This window comes from Oncorhynchus keta, unplaced genomic scaffold, assembly GCF_023373465.1.
Source record: "Oncorhynchus keta strain PuntledgeMale-10-30-2019 unplaced genomic scaffold, Oket_V2 Un_contig_18937_pilon_pilon, whole genome shotgun sequence".
Classification (NCBI taxonomy): Eukaryota; Metazoa; Chordata; class Actinopteri; order Salmoniformes; family Salmonidae; genus Oncorhynchus; species Oncorhynchus keta.
The window spans coordinates 27,832-44,029 of record NW_026281193.1 but is presented as its reverse complement, the minus strand read 5'-3'; the positions used below and the strand labels follow the sequence as shown (position 1 = coordinate 44,029).

Genomic DNA, 16,198 nt, shown 5'->3' with positions numbered 1-16,198 from the left:
ATCCCTGGTCATCCCTACTGCCTCTGATCTGGTGTACTCACTAAACAGAGAACATCCCTGGTCATCCCTACTGCCTCTGATCTGGTGTACTCACTAAACAGAGAACATCCCTGGTCATCCCTACTGCCTCTGATCTGGTGTACTGTGGACACTAAACAGAGAACATCCCTGGTCATCCCTACTGCCTCTGATCTGGTGGACTCACTAAACAGAGAACATCCCTGGTCATCCCTACTGCCTCTGATCTGGTGGACTCACTAAACAGAGAACATCCCTGGTCATCCCTACTGCCTCTGATCTGGTGGACTCACTAAACAGAGAACATCCCTGGTCATCCCTACTGCCTCTGATCTGGTGGACTCACTAAACAGAGAACATCCCTGGTCATCCCTACTGCCTCTGATCTGGTGGACTCACTAAACAGAGAACATCCCTGGTCATCCCTACTGCCTCTGATCTGGTGGACTCACTAAACAGAGAACATCCCTGGTCATCCCTACTGCCTCTGATCTGGTGGACTCACTAAACAGAGAACATCCCTGGTCATCCCTACTGCTTCTGATCTGGTGGACTCACTAAACAGAGAACATCCCTGGTCATCCCTACTGCCTGATCTGGAGGACTCACTAAACAGAGAACATCCCTGGTCATCCCTACTGCCTCTGATCTGGTGGACTCACTAAACAGAGAACATCCCTGGTCATCCCTACTGCCTCTGATCTGGAGGACTCACTAAACAGAGAACATCCCTGGTCATCCCTACTGCCTCTGATCTGAAGGACTCATTTGTCAATCCCTATGTCAGTGTGTTGAGAGTCCCTGGTCCCCTTGATCTATCCGTAAATAAAAAATAAAAAAAAAAAAAACAAATTGTGGCATTTGGATTGGCTAATAGAACTAATTTGAAATGATTTATACTTTATTTTATTTGTGATACTTAAGTATATTTAAAACCGAATACTTTTAGACTTTTACTAAAGTAGTATTTTACTGGGTGAATTTCACTTTTACTTGAGTCATTTTCTTTTCATGTATCTTTACTTTTACTCAAATACGACAACTGGGTACTTTATTGGTGTTTGAGGGTTTTAAAAATCATATTAAAATGAGCATTCTTATATATAAGTTTACAAATTGGCTCATTCATCCCCCTCCTCTCCCCTGTAACTATTCCCCAGGTCGTTGCTGTGAAATGTTCTCAGTCAACTTACCTGGTAAAATAACAGATCAATAAAAAATAAATAAAAATCTCTCAGATATAGTACAGACATGTATAAAACATTTCCTTTTGATTCCATTTTACTGTCTGTTTTTCCATGTCTGAATCTGTTATTTGATTCCATTTTACAGTCTGTTTTTCCATGTCTGAATCTGTTATTTGATTCCATTTTACAGTCTGTTTTTCCATGTCTGAATCTGTTATTTGATTCCATTTTACAGTCTGTTTTTCCATGTCTGAATCTGTTATTTGATTCCATTTTACAGTCTGTTTTTCCATGTCTGAATCTGTTATTTGATTCCATTTCTTTGGGCTAATAGCAGTAAGGCCAAATTCAATGTTTCATCAAATAATGTATTTTATTTATTCCTACAGGGGTCCTAAAATTATACATCAAATCTGTTTTCAATTAGCCTTGTTATTTGACCATCTTAAAACAATTTTTCCATATGTCCGCTTAGTAGAAACCATTCAGACCTGTTTTTCCTTAGACTAGGGGAATGGATACAATACGCATGTCTTTAGTAGAAAAACAGGTGCTGCTGATAATACTGCCATCGTCGTGAGACAGAGGACATGTATCTGATGCTGTCTGTCTGAAAAGACTATGGTATGTTATATAGTCTGTTTTCAGAGGGGGCGCTGTTTCGCTTCCTCGGATGCTTTTCAGGTGAGATGGTTTCAGAGACCATTTTACGGATTGAAGGAAAAGTTATTTGATTCCATTGGCGCTGTTGGGATGCGGGAATTATTTTTGAATGAACGTGTTTTTCCATGTCTGAAGGTAACCATTTTACTTTTTTTTCCAGTGAGTGGTTTGACAATCAGATGAAAACATAACTGGTTTTGATTCCATTTTACAGGTTTTTCACATTAAAAATAAGTTAATTTTTCCAATTTAAATTACGTTTTACTATAAATGTATTTTTTTTATTTTTTTTCCATGAGGGGCAGGGCCTGTTATTTGACCTCCAAATCACTAGCCTGGGGGACGAGGTTAGAGTGTCTATGTATCTGGGCCAGTAGATGGCGTTGTTTCTTTTAAGAAACTGATACTCATGTCTATGGCGCTAGGTTCTTTTTACACGCACCTCCAGCCGCTACATAGGATAAACTAACCACACTGTAAACACACAATATTACCTCTGGTTTTCCATGTGTCAAGGTTTTGGATTCCATTTTAGATTCGTTTTTCCATGTCTGAACCATTTTGACAGTCACACATCCGTTTTTCCACCTCTGAACAAAAACAATGATGCAGTTACTACAGGTTATCTGAATCGGTTATCCTGGCCTTATGCTGTTCACACAGGCAGTGTCTGAATTGTTATTTGATTCCAATTTACAGACGTTGACGCCACTAATCGGTATTTTGACCAATGAGATAAGATGTTTTTCCATGTAATTGGGCAAAAGATTCCATTTTACAGTCTGTTTTCCATGTTAATGCAGCCTTTTTACTGTCAAGGTTTTGGTCAGACTTTAAGACTACTTGTTGTTGGCAATGTCTATTTTAACAAACGTGTGGATTGCAGTCTGAATCTTGTCCATAGACAAACATCTTAATATGTCAAATCTAAACTATCCCTTTACATCAGACCCTGGTTCAGGCTCCCGATTGGTGCAGTGGTCTAAAGCATCTCATCTTCAGTGCTAGAGGCTATTTGATCACTACAGACCCTGGTTCAGTGGTCTAAGGCACCTCATCTCAGTGCTAGATGCTGATATCACTACAGACCCTGGTTCAGGCTCCCGAGTGGTGCAGCGGTATAATTTTAGCACCTCATCTCAGTGCTAGAGATATCACTTTACAGACCCTGGTTCAGTGGTCTAAAGCACCTCATCTCAGTGCTAGAGGCTATATCACTACAGACCCTGGTGCAGTGGGCTAAAGCACCTCATCTCAGTGCTAGAGGCGATATCACTACAGACCCTGGTTCAGTGGTCTAAAGCACCTCATCTCAGTGCTAGAGGCGATATCACTACAGACCCTGGTTCAGTGGTCTAAATACCTCAGTGCTTTAGAGGCGATGCTCACTACAGACCCTGGTTCAGTGGTCTAAGAGCACCTCATCTCAGTGCTAGAGGCTATATCACTACAGACCCTGGTTCAGTGGTCTAAAGCACCTCAGTGCTAGAGGTTTCGATATCACTACAGACCCTGGTTCAGTGGGCTAAAGCACCTCATCTCAGTGCTAGAGGTTTGATATCACTACAGACCCTGGTTCAGTGGTCTAAAAATACCGCATCTCAGTGCTAGAGGCTATATCACTAAAGACCCTGGTTCAGTGGTCTAAAGCACCGCATCTCAGTGCTAGAGGCCTATCACTACAGACCCTGGTTCAGTGGGCTAAAGCACCTCATCTCAGTGCTAGAGGCGATATCACTACAGACCCTGTTTCAGGCTCCCGAGTGGTGCAGCTGTCTAAAGCATCTCATCTCAGTGCTAGAGGCGATATCACTACAGACCCTGGTTCAGGCTCCCGAGTGGTGCAGCTGTCTAAAGCACCTCATCTCAGTGCTAGAGGCGATATCACTACAGACCCTGGTTCAGGCTCCCGAGTGGTGCAGCTGTCTAAAGCACCTCATCTCAGTGCTAGAGGCGATATCACTACAGACCCTGGTTCAGGCTTTACCAAGTGGTGCAGCGGTCTAAAAATTGCACCTCATCTCAGTGCTAGAGGCGATATCACTACAGACCCTGGTTCAGGCTCCCGAGTGGTGCAGCGGTCTTGTCCAAAGCACCTCATCTCAGTGCTAGAGGCGATATCACTACAGACCCTGGTTCAGGCTCCCGACCTGGTGCAGCGGTATAAGGCACCTCATCTCAGTGCTAGAGGCGATATCACTACAGACCCTGGTTCAGTGGTCTAAAAAGCACCTCATCTCAGTGCTAGAGGCGATATCACTACAGACCCTGGTTCAGTGGTCTAAAGCACCTCATCTCAGTGCTAGAGGCGATATCACTACAGACCCTGGTTCAGTGGTCTAAAGCACCTCATCTCAGTGCTAGAGGCGATATCACTACAGACCCTGGTTCAGGCTCCCGAGTGGTGCAGCGGTATAAGGCACCTCATCTCAGTGCTAGAGGCGATATCACTACAGACCCTGGTTCAGGCTCCCGAGTGGTGCAGCGGCTATAAGGCACCTCATCTCAGTGCTAGAGGCGATATCACTACAGACCCTGGTTCAGGCTCCCGAGTGGTGCAGTGGTCTAAAGCATCTCATCTCAGTGCTAGAGGCTATATCACTACAGACCCTGGTTCAGTGGTCTAAAGCACCTCATCTCAGTGCTAGAGGCGATATCACTACAGACCCTGGTTCAGGCTCCCGAGTGGTGCAGCGGTCTAAAGCACCTCATCTCAGTGCTAGAGGCGATATCACTACAGACCCTGGTTCAGTGGTCTAAAGCACCTCATCTCAGTGCTAGAGGCTATATCACTACAGACCCTGGTTCAGTGGTCTAAAGCACCTCATCTCAGTGCTAGAGGCTATATCACTACAGACCCTGGTTCAGTGGTCTAAAGCACCTCATCTCAGTGCTAGAGGCTATATCACTACAGACCCTGGTTCAGTGGTCTAAAGCACCTCAGTGCTAGAGGCTATATCACTACAGACCCTGGTTCAGTGGTCTAAAGCACCTCATCTCAGTGCTAGAGGCTATATCACTACAGACCCTGGTTCAGTGGGCTAAGGCTCCTCATCTCAGTGCTAGAGGCTATATCACTACAGACCCTGGTTCAGTGGTCTAAAGCATCTCAGTGCTAGAGGCGATATCACTACAGACCCTGGTTCAGTGGGCTAAAGCACCTCATCTCAGTGCTAGAGGCTATATCACTACAGACCCTGGTTCAGTGGTCTAAAGCACCTCATCTCAGTGCTAGAGGCTATATCACTACAGACCCTGGTTCAGTGGTCTAAAGCACCTCATCTCAGTGCTAGAGGCTATATCACTACAGACCCTGGTTCAGTGGTCTAAAGCACCTCATCTCAGTGCTAGAGGCTATATCACTACAGACCCTGGTTCAGTGGTCTAAAGCACCTCATCTCAGTGCTAGAGGCTATATCACTACAGACCCTGGTTCAGGCTCCCGAGTGGTGCAGCTGTCTAAAGCATCTCATCTCAGTGCTAGAGGCTATATCACTACAGACCCTGGTTCAGGCTCATCTCGAGTGGTGCAGCGGGCTAAAGCATCTCATCTCAGTGCTAGAGGCTATATCACTACAGACCCTGGTTCAGGCTCCCGAGTGGTGCAGCTGTCTAAAGCACCTCATCTCAGTGCTAGAGGCGATATCACTACAGACCCTGGTTCAGGCTCCCTCAGTGGTGCAGCTATATCACTAAGAGCACCTCATCTCAGTGCTAGAGGCGATATCACTACAGACCCTGGTTCAGGCTCCCGAGTGGTGCAGCTATATAAAGCACCTCATCTCAGTGCTAGAGGCGATATCACTACAGACCCTGGTTCAGGCTCCCGACCCTGGTGCAGCGGTCTAAAGCACCTCATCTCAGTGCTAGAGGCGATATCACTACAGACCCTGGTTCAGGCTCCCGAGTGGTGCAGCGGTCTAAAGCACCTCATCTCAGTGCTAGAGGCTATATCACTACAGACCCTGGTTCAGTGGTCTAAAGCACCTCATCTCAGTGCTAGAGGCGATATCACTACAGACCCTGGTTCAGTGGTCTAAAGCACCTCATCTCAGTGCTAGAGGCGATATCACTACAGACCCTGGTTCAGTGGTCTAAAGCACCTCATCTCAGTGCTAGAGGCGATATCACTACAGACCCTGGTTCAGGCTCCCGAGTGGTGCAGCGGTATAAGGCACCTCATCTCAGTGCTAGAGGCGATATCACTACAGACCCTGGTTCAGGCTCCCGAGTGGTGCAGCGGTATAAGGCACCTCATCTCAGTGCTAGAGGCGATATCACTACAGACCCTGGTTCAGGCTCCCGAGTGGTGCAGCGGTATAAGGCACCTCATCTCAGTGCTAGAGGCTATATCACTACAGACCCTGGTTCAGGCTCCTGACTGGTGCAGCGGTATAAAGCACCTCATCTCAGTGCTAGAGGCGATATCACTACAGACCCTGGTTCAGGCTCCCGAGTGGTGCAGCGGTATAAAGCACCTCATCTCAGTGCTAGAGGCGATATCACTACAGACCCTGGTTCAGGCTCCCGAGTGGTGCAGCTGTCTAAGGCACCTCATCTCAGTGCTAGAGGCGATATCACTACAGACCCTGGTTCAGGCTCCCGAGTGGTGCAGCGGGCTAAAGCATCTCATCTCAGTGCTAGAGGCGATATCACTACAGACCCTGGTTCAGGCTCCCGAGTGGTGCAGCTGTCTAAAGCACCTCATCTCAGTGCTAGAGGCGATATCACTACAGACCCTGGTTCAGGCTCCCGAGTGGTGCAGTGGGCTAAAGCACCTCATCTCAGTGCTAGAGGCTATATCACTACAGACCCTGGTTCAGTGGTCTAAAGCACCTCATCTCAGTGCTAGAGGCTATATCACTACAGACCCTGGTTCAGGGTCTGACTGGTGCAGCGGTCTAAGGCACCTCATCTCAGTGCTAGAGGCTATATCACTACAGACCCTGGTTCAGGCTCCTACAGACCCTGGTGCAGTGGGCTAAAGCACCTCATCTCAGTGCTAGAGGCGATATCACTACAGACCCTGGTTCAGGCTCCCGAGTGGTGCAGCGGTCTAAAGCACCTCATCTCAGTGCTAGAGGCTATATCACTACAGACCCTGGTTCAGGCTCCCGAGTGGTGCAGCGGTCTAAAGCACCTCATCTCAGTGCTAGAGGCTATATCACTACAGACCCTGGTTCAGGCTCCCGAGTGGTGCAGCGGTCTAAAGCACCTCATCTCAGTGCTAGAGGCTATATCACTACAGTCACTGGTTCAGGCTCACTCAGAGTGGTGCAGCGGTCTAAAGCACCTCTTCTCATTGCTAGAGGCTATATCACTACAGACCCTGGTTCAGGCTCCCGAGTGGTGCAGCTGTCTAAGGCACCTCATCTCAGTGCTAGAGGCGATATCACTACAGACCCTGGTTCAGTGGTCTAAAGCACCTCATCTCAGTGCTAGAGGCTATATCACTACAGACCCTGGTTCAGGCTCCCGAGTGGTGCAGCTGTCTAAAGCACCTCATCTCAGTGCTAGAGGCTATATCACTACAGACCCTGGTTCAGGCTCCCGAGTGGTGCAGCTAAAGCACCTCATCTCAGTGCTAGAGGCTATATCACTACAGACCCTGGTTCAGGCTCCCGAGTGGTGCAGCTGTCTAAGGCACCTCATCTCAGTGCTAGAGGCGATATCACTACAGACCCTGGTTCAGTGGTCTAAAGCACCTCATCTCAGTGCTAGAGGCTATATCACTACAGACCCTGGTTCAGGCTCTCGAGTGGTGCAGCGGTCTAAAGCACCTCATCTCAGTGCTAGAGGCTATATCACTACAGACCCTGGTTCAGTGGTCTAAAGCACCTCATCTCAGTGCTAGAGGCTATATCACTACAGACCCTGGTTCAGGCTCCCGAGTGGTGCAGCGGTCTAAAGCACCTCATCTCAGTGCTAGAGGCGATATCACTACAGACCCTGGTTCAGGCTCCCGAGTGGTGCAGCGGTATAAGGCACCTCATCTCAGTGCTAGAGGCTATATCACTACAGACCCTGGTTCAGGCTCCCGAGTGGTGCAGCGGTATAAAGCACCTCATCTCAGTGCTAGAGGCGATATCACTACAGACCCTGGTTCAGGCTCCCGAGTGGTGCAGCGGTATAAAGCACCTCATCTCAGTGCTAGAGGCGATATCACTACAGACCCTGGTTCAGGCTCCCGAGTGGTGCAGCTGTCTAAGGCACCTCATCTCAGTGCTAGAGGCGATATCACTACAGACCCTGGTTCAGGCTCCCGAGTGGTGCAGCGGGCTAAAGCATCTCATCTCAGTGCTAGAGGCGATATCACTACAGACCCTGGTTCAGGCTCCCGAGTGGTGCAGCTGTCTAAAGCACCTCATCTCAGTGCTAGAGGCGATATCACTACAGACCCTGGTTCAGGCTCCCGAGTGGTGCAGTGGGCTAAAGCACCTCATCTCAGTGCTAGAGGCTATATCACTACAGACCCTGGTTCAGTGGTCTAAAGCACCTCATCTCAGTGCTAGAGGCTATATCACTACAGACCCTGGTTCAGGCTCCTGACTGGTGCAGCGGTCTAAGGCACCTCATCTCAGTGCTAGAGGCTATATCACTACAGACCCTGGTTCAGGCTCCCGAGTGGTGCAGTGGGCTAAAGCACCTCATCTCAGTGCTAGAGGCGATATCACTACAGACCCTGGTTCAGGCTCCCGAGTGGTGCAGCGGTCTAAAGCACCTCATCTCAGTGCTAGAGGCTATATCACTACAGTCACTGGTTCAGGCTCCCGAGTGGTGCAGCTGTCTAAAGCACCTCATCTCAGTGCTAGAGGCGATATCACTACAGACCCTGGTTCAGGCTCCCGAGTGGTGCAGCGGTCTAAAGCACCTCATCACAGTGCTAGAGGCTATATCACTACAGTCACTGGTTCAGGCTCTCGAGTGGTGCAGCGGTATAAGGCACCTCTTCTCATTGCTAGAGGCGATATCACTACAGTCACTGGTTCAGGCTCTCGAGTGGTGCAGCTGTCTAAAGCACCTCATCTCAGTGCTAGAGGCTATATCACTACAGACCCTGGTTCAGGCTCCCGAGTGGTGCAGCTGTCTAAGGCACCTCATCTCAGTGCTAGAGGCGATATCACTACAGACCCTGGTTCAGTGGGTCTAAAGCACCTCATCTCAGTGCTAGAGGCTATATCACTACAGACCCTGGTTCAGGCTCCCGAGTGGTGCAGCTGTCTAAAGCACCTCATCTCAGTGCTAGAGGCTATATCACTACAGACCCTGGTTCAGGCTCCCGAGTGGTGCAGTGGTCTAAAGCACCTCATCTCAGTGCTAGAGGCTATATCACTACAGACCCTGGTTCAGGCTCCCGAGTGGTGCAGCTGTCTAAGGCACCTCATCTCAGTGCTAGAGGCGATATCACTACAGACCCTGGTTCAGTGGTCTAAAGCACCTCAGTGCTAGAGGCTATATCACTACAGACCCTGGTTCAGGCTCCCGAGTGGTGCAGTGGGCTAAAGCACCTCATCTCAGTGCTAGAGGCTATATCACTACAGACCCTGGTTCAGTGGTCTAAAGCACCTCAGTGCTAGAGGCTATATCACTACAGACCCTGGTTCAGGCTCCCGAGTGGTGCAGCGGTCTAAAGCACCTCATCTCAGTGCTAGAGGCTATATCACTACAGACCCTGGTTCAGGCTCCCGAGTGGTGCAGCGGTATAAAGCACCTCATCTCAGTGCTAGAGGCTATATCACTACAGACCCTGGTTCAGGCTCCCGAGTGGTGCAGCGGTATAAGGCACCTCATCTCAGTGCTAGAGGCGATATCACTACAGACCCTGGTTCAGGCTCCCGAGTGGTGCAGTGGGCTAAAGCACCTCATCTCAGTGCTAGAGGCGATATCACTACAGACCCTGGTTCAGGCTCCCGAGTGGTGCAGTGGTCTAAAGCACCTCATCTCAGTGCTAGAGGCGATATCACTACAGACCCTGGTTCAGGCTCCCGAGTGGTGCAGTGGGCTAAAGCACCTCATCTCAGTGCTAGAGGCGATATCACTACAGACACTGGTTCAGGCTCCCGAGTGGTGCAGCGGTCTAAAGCACCTCATCTCAGTGCTAGAGGCGATATCACTACAGTCCCTGGTTTGAATCCAGGCTGTATCACAACCGGCTGTGATTGGGAGTCCCACAGGGCGGCGCACAATTGGCCCAGCGTCGTCTGGGTTAGGGTTTGGCCGTCATTGTAAATAAGAAATTTGTTCTTAACTGACTTGCCAAGTTAAATAAAAGGTGAAATCTTTTATTTTATTTTTTAATCACAGAAGACACCATAACAATTTGACAACGTTAAGAACAGTTTTTATTGTGAAAAAAGTCTCTGCTTTTCATACCCTAGCCTAAAACTGTACAATCAATAATTTAAAAACATGTTTCGGCTTGTTTAAAAAATAATAATTAAGAACACACTCTTGCGCTCGTTCGATCACACACTCCTTGTTTAAATTACCCAGCAGCAGCTACAACCAAAGGAAAATAGGAACGCATCCCAAATCGCACCCTATGTAGTACACTACTTTTGACCAGGGCCCAATGGCATATGCACTACATAGGTAATAAAAGTGCTCTTTTAGGACACACCCATAGTGTTTACATGTTGTGTTCACCATCATTTCTCTTCCCTTAGTCCAAAATGGCCGCCTATTTCCTATCAAGAGCACTGCTCTGTTCAAAAGCAGTGCTCTATATAAGGAATAGGGTGCCATTTGGGACACACATTGGCAACATCAGGGACACCCCCAAACGGGGCCCTTCTTCTCCTGACATGATCACAAAACTCCATCTCCCATCATTCTTTGCCAACTTTTTTTTATACTTTTTTTTTTTTTAACAGTCCATCATAATAATAACAACATTAATCCTATCTAGAGAAATCATTTGAGAAGGAAAAAATATATAATATATCTGTTTTCAAATTACACCCTATTCCCCCATTATTAGGGCACTTATTTTAAAAAGTACTGCACTTATTTTGAAGAATAGGGTGTAATTTGAGGGCTTCCTCATGTCCGACTATTATAGAGGTCAACATCAAAGGCTGGTGTCGTAATAAAACACATTACAATGTCAAAACGTTTTAAAATGAACAACAAAAAGGTTTTGTTGAAAGCTCGTCTTCTCTACATGGCGAAGGTAGTGGGGTCCATATTATGACGTGCTGCCCAAGAACCAAAACACCTCTTCCCTCCTTTACAGTCTACAACCAACAGATCACTATTAGGACTCTACTGGCACCCTATTCCCTAGATAGGGCACTACTTTCGACCAGGGACCATAGTGACTAGGGTGCCATTTGGGATACATCCTATGCTTCTGTCCTGGCCAAAGAACAGCATGACAACCTTTTCATATTACCAGACCGAGAGGTTTTCCCTGACCTCATGACCTGACCATGTGACCAAACCAGGAAATCCTCACAGAGGGAGGCCTGGAAAAAGGCTGTCGGGGGGAGAAGCTTCTTTATAAAAAGCAGACAAGAGTTAAGGTCCTATTTTCTTCATTCATACAATACTGGACTTTTGAGGCGATGGATGCAATTGTTGCATACAAACTACATAAAACAAAGTCCTTTTCTCCATTACGTTTACTCAACTCCGGCGTCCCTCTCTCCCTCCGTCCTCTTATCGCCTCCTTTTGGAAAAAGGTCAAAGGTAATCGAGGAGAGGCGGCGAGAAGGGAACGTGGGTGAGAAGGGAACGGTGGGTGAGAAGGGAACGGTGGGTGAGAAGGGAACGTGGGCGAGAAGGGAACGTGGGCGAGAAGGGAACGTGGGTGAGAAAGGAACGTGGGTGAAAATGCTACCTGTATAGGATTAAGACTCCTCTCCACTTACGCATCATCAGGTAAATTATGTTGACAGGGTGGAATCCCCAATAAATGTGTAACGTGATTTAAAAAAATAAAATAAAAAACATTTCAAGAGCCTTTCCGTGAAGGACTCAGGTAGGATCCACATGACCATCCTCCATGAAAGGTGGCTATCGAGGAGGGGAGGAGCCTCTTCCGTTCATCTACTAACTCATTGGCTATCTAGGAGGGGAGGAGCCTCTTCCGTTCATCTACTAACTAATTGGCTATCGAGGAGGGGAGGAGCCTCTTCCGTTCATCTACTAACTAATTGGCACCACTCGACCACTTATCGGTTTCCGGATCACGCAGAAGAGAAGACGGAGAGGACAGACTTTTCCCCAAAATGAGAAAAGGCCGTCCATACATATATAGAAGAGTCTGTCCTTCTAGCGGTTGATACTCAGAGAGATACTACTCTCTCTCTCTGAGACCAGAGGGACAGTTCAGTAAAACACAGAACAATAAGGGAGAAAAATAGCTTTGAGGGCCAGGAGATTTCCCTGAATAGGAGAAACTCTGGGGCTCCACGCTCACGTCGCTGACTGTCTGTGTAGGAAAACAATATGGCCGCCCTGCAGTGAGAAGAGAACACCACTCAGCCTGACAACCAGGCTTCATTGGGTGAGTCTTATGTCCTAAATGGTACCCTATTCCCTACATAGTGCACTACTTTAGACCAGAGCTCTATGGGCCCTGGCACCCTATTCCCTACATAGTGCACTACTTTAGACCAGAGCCTGTGTAGGGAATAGGGTGACGTTCACTGGAAACTGGTGCAGAGAGCAGAGGAGGAGAGAGAGATAGGAAAGGAGGAGAGAGAGAAAGGAAGGAAGGAAAGGAGGAGAGAGAGAAAGGAAGGAAGGAAAGGAGGAGAGAGAGAAAGGAAGGAAGGAAAGGAGGAGAGAGAGAAAGGAAGGAAGGAAAGGAGGAGAGAGAGAAAGGAAGGAAGGAAAGGAGGAGAGAGAGAAAGGAAGGAAAGGAGGAGAGAGAGAAAGGAAGGAAAGGAGGAGAGAGAGAAAGGAATGAAAGGAGAAGAGAGAGAAAGGAATGAAAGGAGAAGAGAGAGAAAGGAAGGAAAGGAGAGAGAGAGAAAGGAAGGAAAGGAGGAGAGAGAGAAAGGAAGGAAAGGAGGAGAGAGAAAGGAAGGAAAGGAGGAGAGAGAAAGGAAGGAAAGGAGGAGAGAGAGAAAGGAATGAAAGGAGGAGAGAGAGAAAGGAATGAAAGGAGGAGAGAGAGAAAGGAATGAAAGGAGGAGAGAGAGAAAGGAATGAAAGGAGGAGAGAGAGAAAGGAATGAAAGGAGGAGAGAGAGAAAGGAAGGAGAGGAGGAGAGAGAGAAAGGAAGGAGAGGAAAACTGGCAGGCAGACTGGATGACTCTGGGGAGAAGAGAAAAGGGAGAGAGAAGAGAGGAGGGAGATGGAGGGTAGGGAAGGGAGAAGGAGGGAGGGAGATGGGAGGTAAAGAGGAAGGGAGTGTGAGAGAATGCAAAGTGAGGGAGATGGGAGGGAGAGAGCAGGCAAAGTGAGGGAGATGGGAGGGAGAGAGCAGGCAAAGTGAGGGAGATGGGAGGGAGAGAGCAGGCAGAGTGAGGGAGATGGGAGGGAGAGAGCAGGCAGAGTGAGGGAGATGGGAGGGAGAGAGCAGGCAGAGTGAGGGAGATGGATAGATGTAAAGTGGAAGGGAGGGAGAGAGCAGGCAGAGTGAGGGAGATGTAGGGAGAGAGAGGGAGATGTAGGGAGAGAGAGCAGGCAGAGTGAGGGAGATGTAGGGAGAGAGAGCAGGCAGAGTGAGGGAGATGGATAGATGTAAAGTGGAAGAGAGGGAGATGGAGGGAGAGAGAGCAGGCAGAGTGAGGGATATGTAGGGAGAGAGAGCAGGCAGAGTGGGGGAGATGTAGGGAGAGAGCAGGCAGAGTGAGGGAGATGTAGGGAGAGAGAGCAGGCAGAGTGAGGGATATGTAGGGAGAGAGAGCAGGCAGAGTGAGGGAGATGTAGGGAGAGAGAGCAGGCAGAGTGGGAGGGAGAGAGAAAGCAGGCAGAGTGAGGGAGATGAGGAGAGAGAGAGAGAGCAGGCAGAGTGAGGAGAGAGAGAGAAAGCAGGCAGAGTGAGGAGGAGAGAGAGCAGGCAGAGGAGAGAGAGAGAAAGCAGGCAGAGTGAGGGAGAGAGGGAGGAGAGAAAGCAGGCAGAGTGAGGGAGAGGGAGAGAGAAGCAGGCAGAGAGAGGGGCAGAGTGAGGGAGATGTAGGGAGAGAGAGCAGGCAGAGTGAGGGATATGTAGGGAGAGGCAGAGCAGGCAGAGTGAGGGGCAGATGTAGGGAGAAGCAGGCAGAGTGAGAGGAGAGAGAGAGAAAGCAGGCAGAGTGAGGAGCAGGCAGAGAGGAGAGAGAGAGGCAGAGTGAGGAGAGGAGAGAGAGCAGGCAGAGTGAGGAGAGAGGCAGAGAGGGAGAGAGAGCAGGCAGAGAGAGGAGAGAGAGGGAGAGAGAGCAGGCAGAGTGAGGAGAGAGAGAAAGAGCAGGCAGAGTGAGGAGAGGCAGGCAGAGTGAGGAGATGAGAGAAAGCAGGCAGAGTGAGGAGAGAGAGCAGGCAGAGTGAGAGGCAGAGAGAGAGAGCAGGCAGAGTGAGGAGAGAAAGCAGGCAGAGTGAGGAGAGAGAGAGAGAGAGCAGGCAGAGTGAGGAGAGAAAGCAGGCAGAGTGAGGAGAGGCAGAGGAGAGAGAGGAGAGTAGGCAGAGAGAGAGCAGGCAGAGTGAGGGAGATGAGAGAGAAGCAGGCAGAGTGAGGAGAGAGAGAGAGAAGCAGGCAGAGTGAGGAGAGAGAGCAGGTAGGGAGAGAGAGCAGGCAGAGTGAGGGAGATGGAGAGAGGAAGGAAGGAGAGCAGGCAGAGATCCATGAAGAGAACATCTATTATTTAACATATGAATCATGGGACAGCAGGAGGCAACACTCTGATCAACAGAGGGAGAACGGGAGGGAAGAAGAGAGGGGAAAACACTAGAACTCAGTAGGGTTGTGTGGATGTATTCTGGATGTGGATGTATTCTGGGTGTATTCTGGATGTATTTTGAGTGTATTCTGGATGTATTCTGGGTGTATTCTGGATGTATGGGGTAGGTCTGTTTCAGGGTATCTCCTCCCTTCAGGGTTAGGGTATGGGCTATGGGCTAGGTCTGTTTCAGAGTATCTCTTCAGGGTTTAGGTTAAGTCTCAGACTTGGTTCTCCCCACAGGCTCTACACACCCTCCCCTCAGTGGAAGGAACAGGGTCTGTTTCAGTGTGTTTAGGGTGTCAGTCTCCCCCCTCCCCCAGACAGGGTCTATCACTACGAGATTTTACAGTTGTTGCGTGTGCAGTTCTGTGGGGGGCTCTGGGGGGGTTTGATAGATTTAGAACGCTTCAGACTGTTCCCTTTAGACCCGCCCGCCGCGTTGGCCAGCGAATAGGAGCGTCCGTGCATCATCACTGCGTTCATCCCATTGGCCATAGAGAAGGACTTGAGGTGGGACTTTATTGCCACGGGCAACGGCAGCTTGTCGATCAGGTGGACGGGCGTGCAGGAGACAATCGCTCTGCAGCACAGGTCCTGGAGAGTGAAGACTGGAGGGAGAGGAGAGAGAGTTACTTCAACCTTGTTCTGTCCTATTACAGCATTAGCTAGCTAGCAACCTGCTAACCACAGATAATTAGCTAGCTAGCAACCTGCTAACCACAGATAATTAGCTAGCTAGCAACCTGCCTAACCACAGATAATTAGCTAGCTAGCAACCTGCTAACCACAGATAATTAGCTAGCTAGCAACCTGCTAACCACAGATAATTAGCTAGCTAGCAACCTGCTAACCACAGATCATTAGCTAGCTAGCAACCTGCTAACCACAGATCATTAGCTAGCTAGCAACCTGCTAACCACAGATCATTAGCTAGCTAGCAACCTGCTAACCAAAGATCATTAGCTAGCTAGCAACCTGCTAACCACAGATCATTAGCTAGCTAGCAACCTAACCACAGATCATTAGCTAACCCTAACCACAGATCATTAGCTAGCTAGCTAGCAACCTGCTAACCACAGATCATTAGCTAGCTAGCAACCTGCTAACCACAGATCATTAGCTAGCTAGCAACCTGCTAACCACAGATCATTAGCAAGCTAGCAACCTGCTAAACACAGATCATTAGCTAGCTAGCAACCTGCCTAACCACAGATCATTAGCTAGCTAGCAACCTGCTAACCACAGATCATTAGCTAGCTAGCAACCTGCTAAACCACAGATCATTAGCTAGCTAGCAACCTGCTAACCACAGATCATTAGCTAGCTAGCAACCTGCTAACAACATTAGCTGCTAAACCTGCTAACCACAGATCATTAGCTAGCTAGCAACCTGCTAGCAACCAACCTGCTAACCACAGATCATTAGCTAGCTAGCAACCTGCTAACCACATATCATTA

At 48.6% G+C, this 16,198-nt stretch overlaps 1 protein-coding gene across 1 annotated transcript; it reads right to left on the bottom strand.

The window, feature by feature from the left end:
- Positions 1-14,568: 14,568 nt before the first annotated feature.
- Positions 14,569-15,406, bottom strand: LOC127905984 (ras-related protein Rab-40C-like; the record flags this gene model as incomplete). Its single annotated transcript, XM_052504240.1, has 1 exon — positions 14,569-15,406. A coding segment is annotated over one exon (333 nt), but the record flags the coding sequence as incomplete, so codon positions are not given.
- Positions 15,407-16,198: the final 792 nt, after the last annotated feature.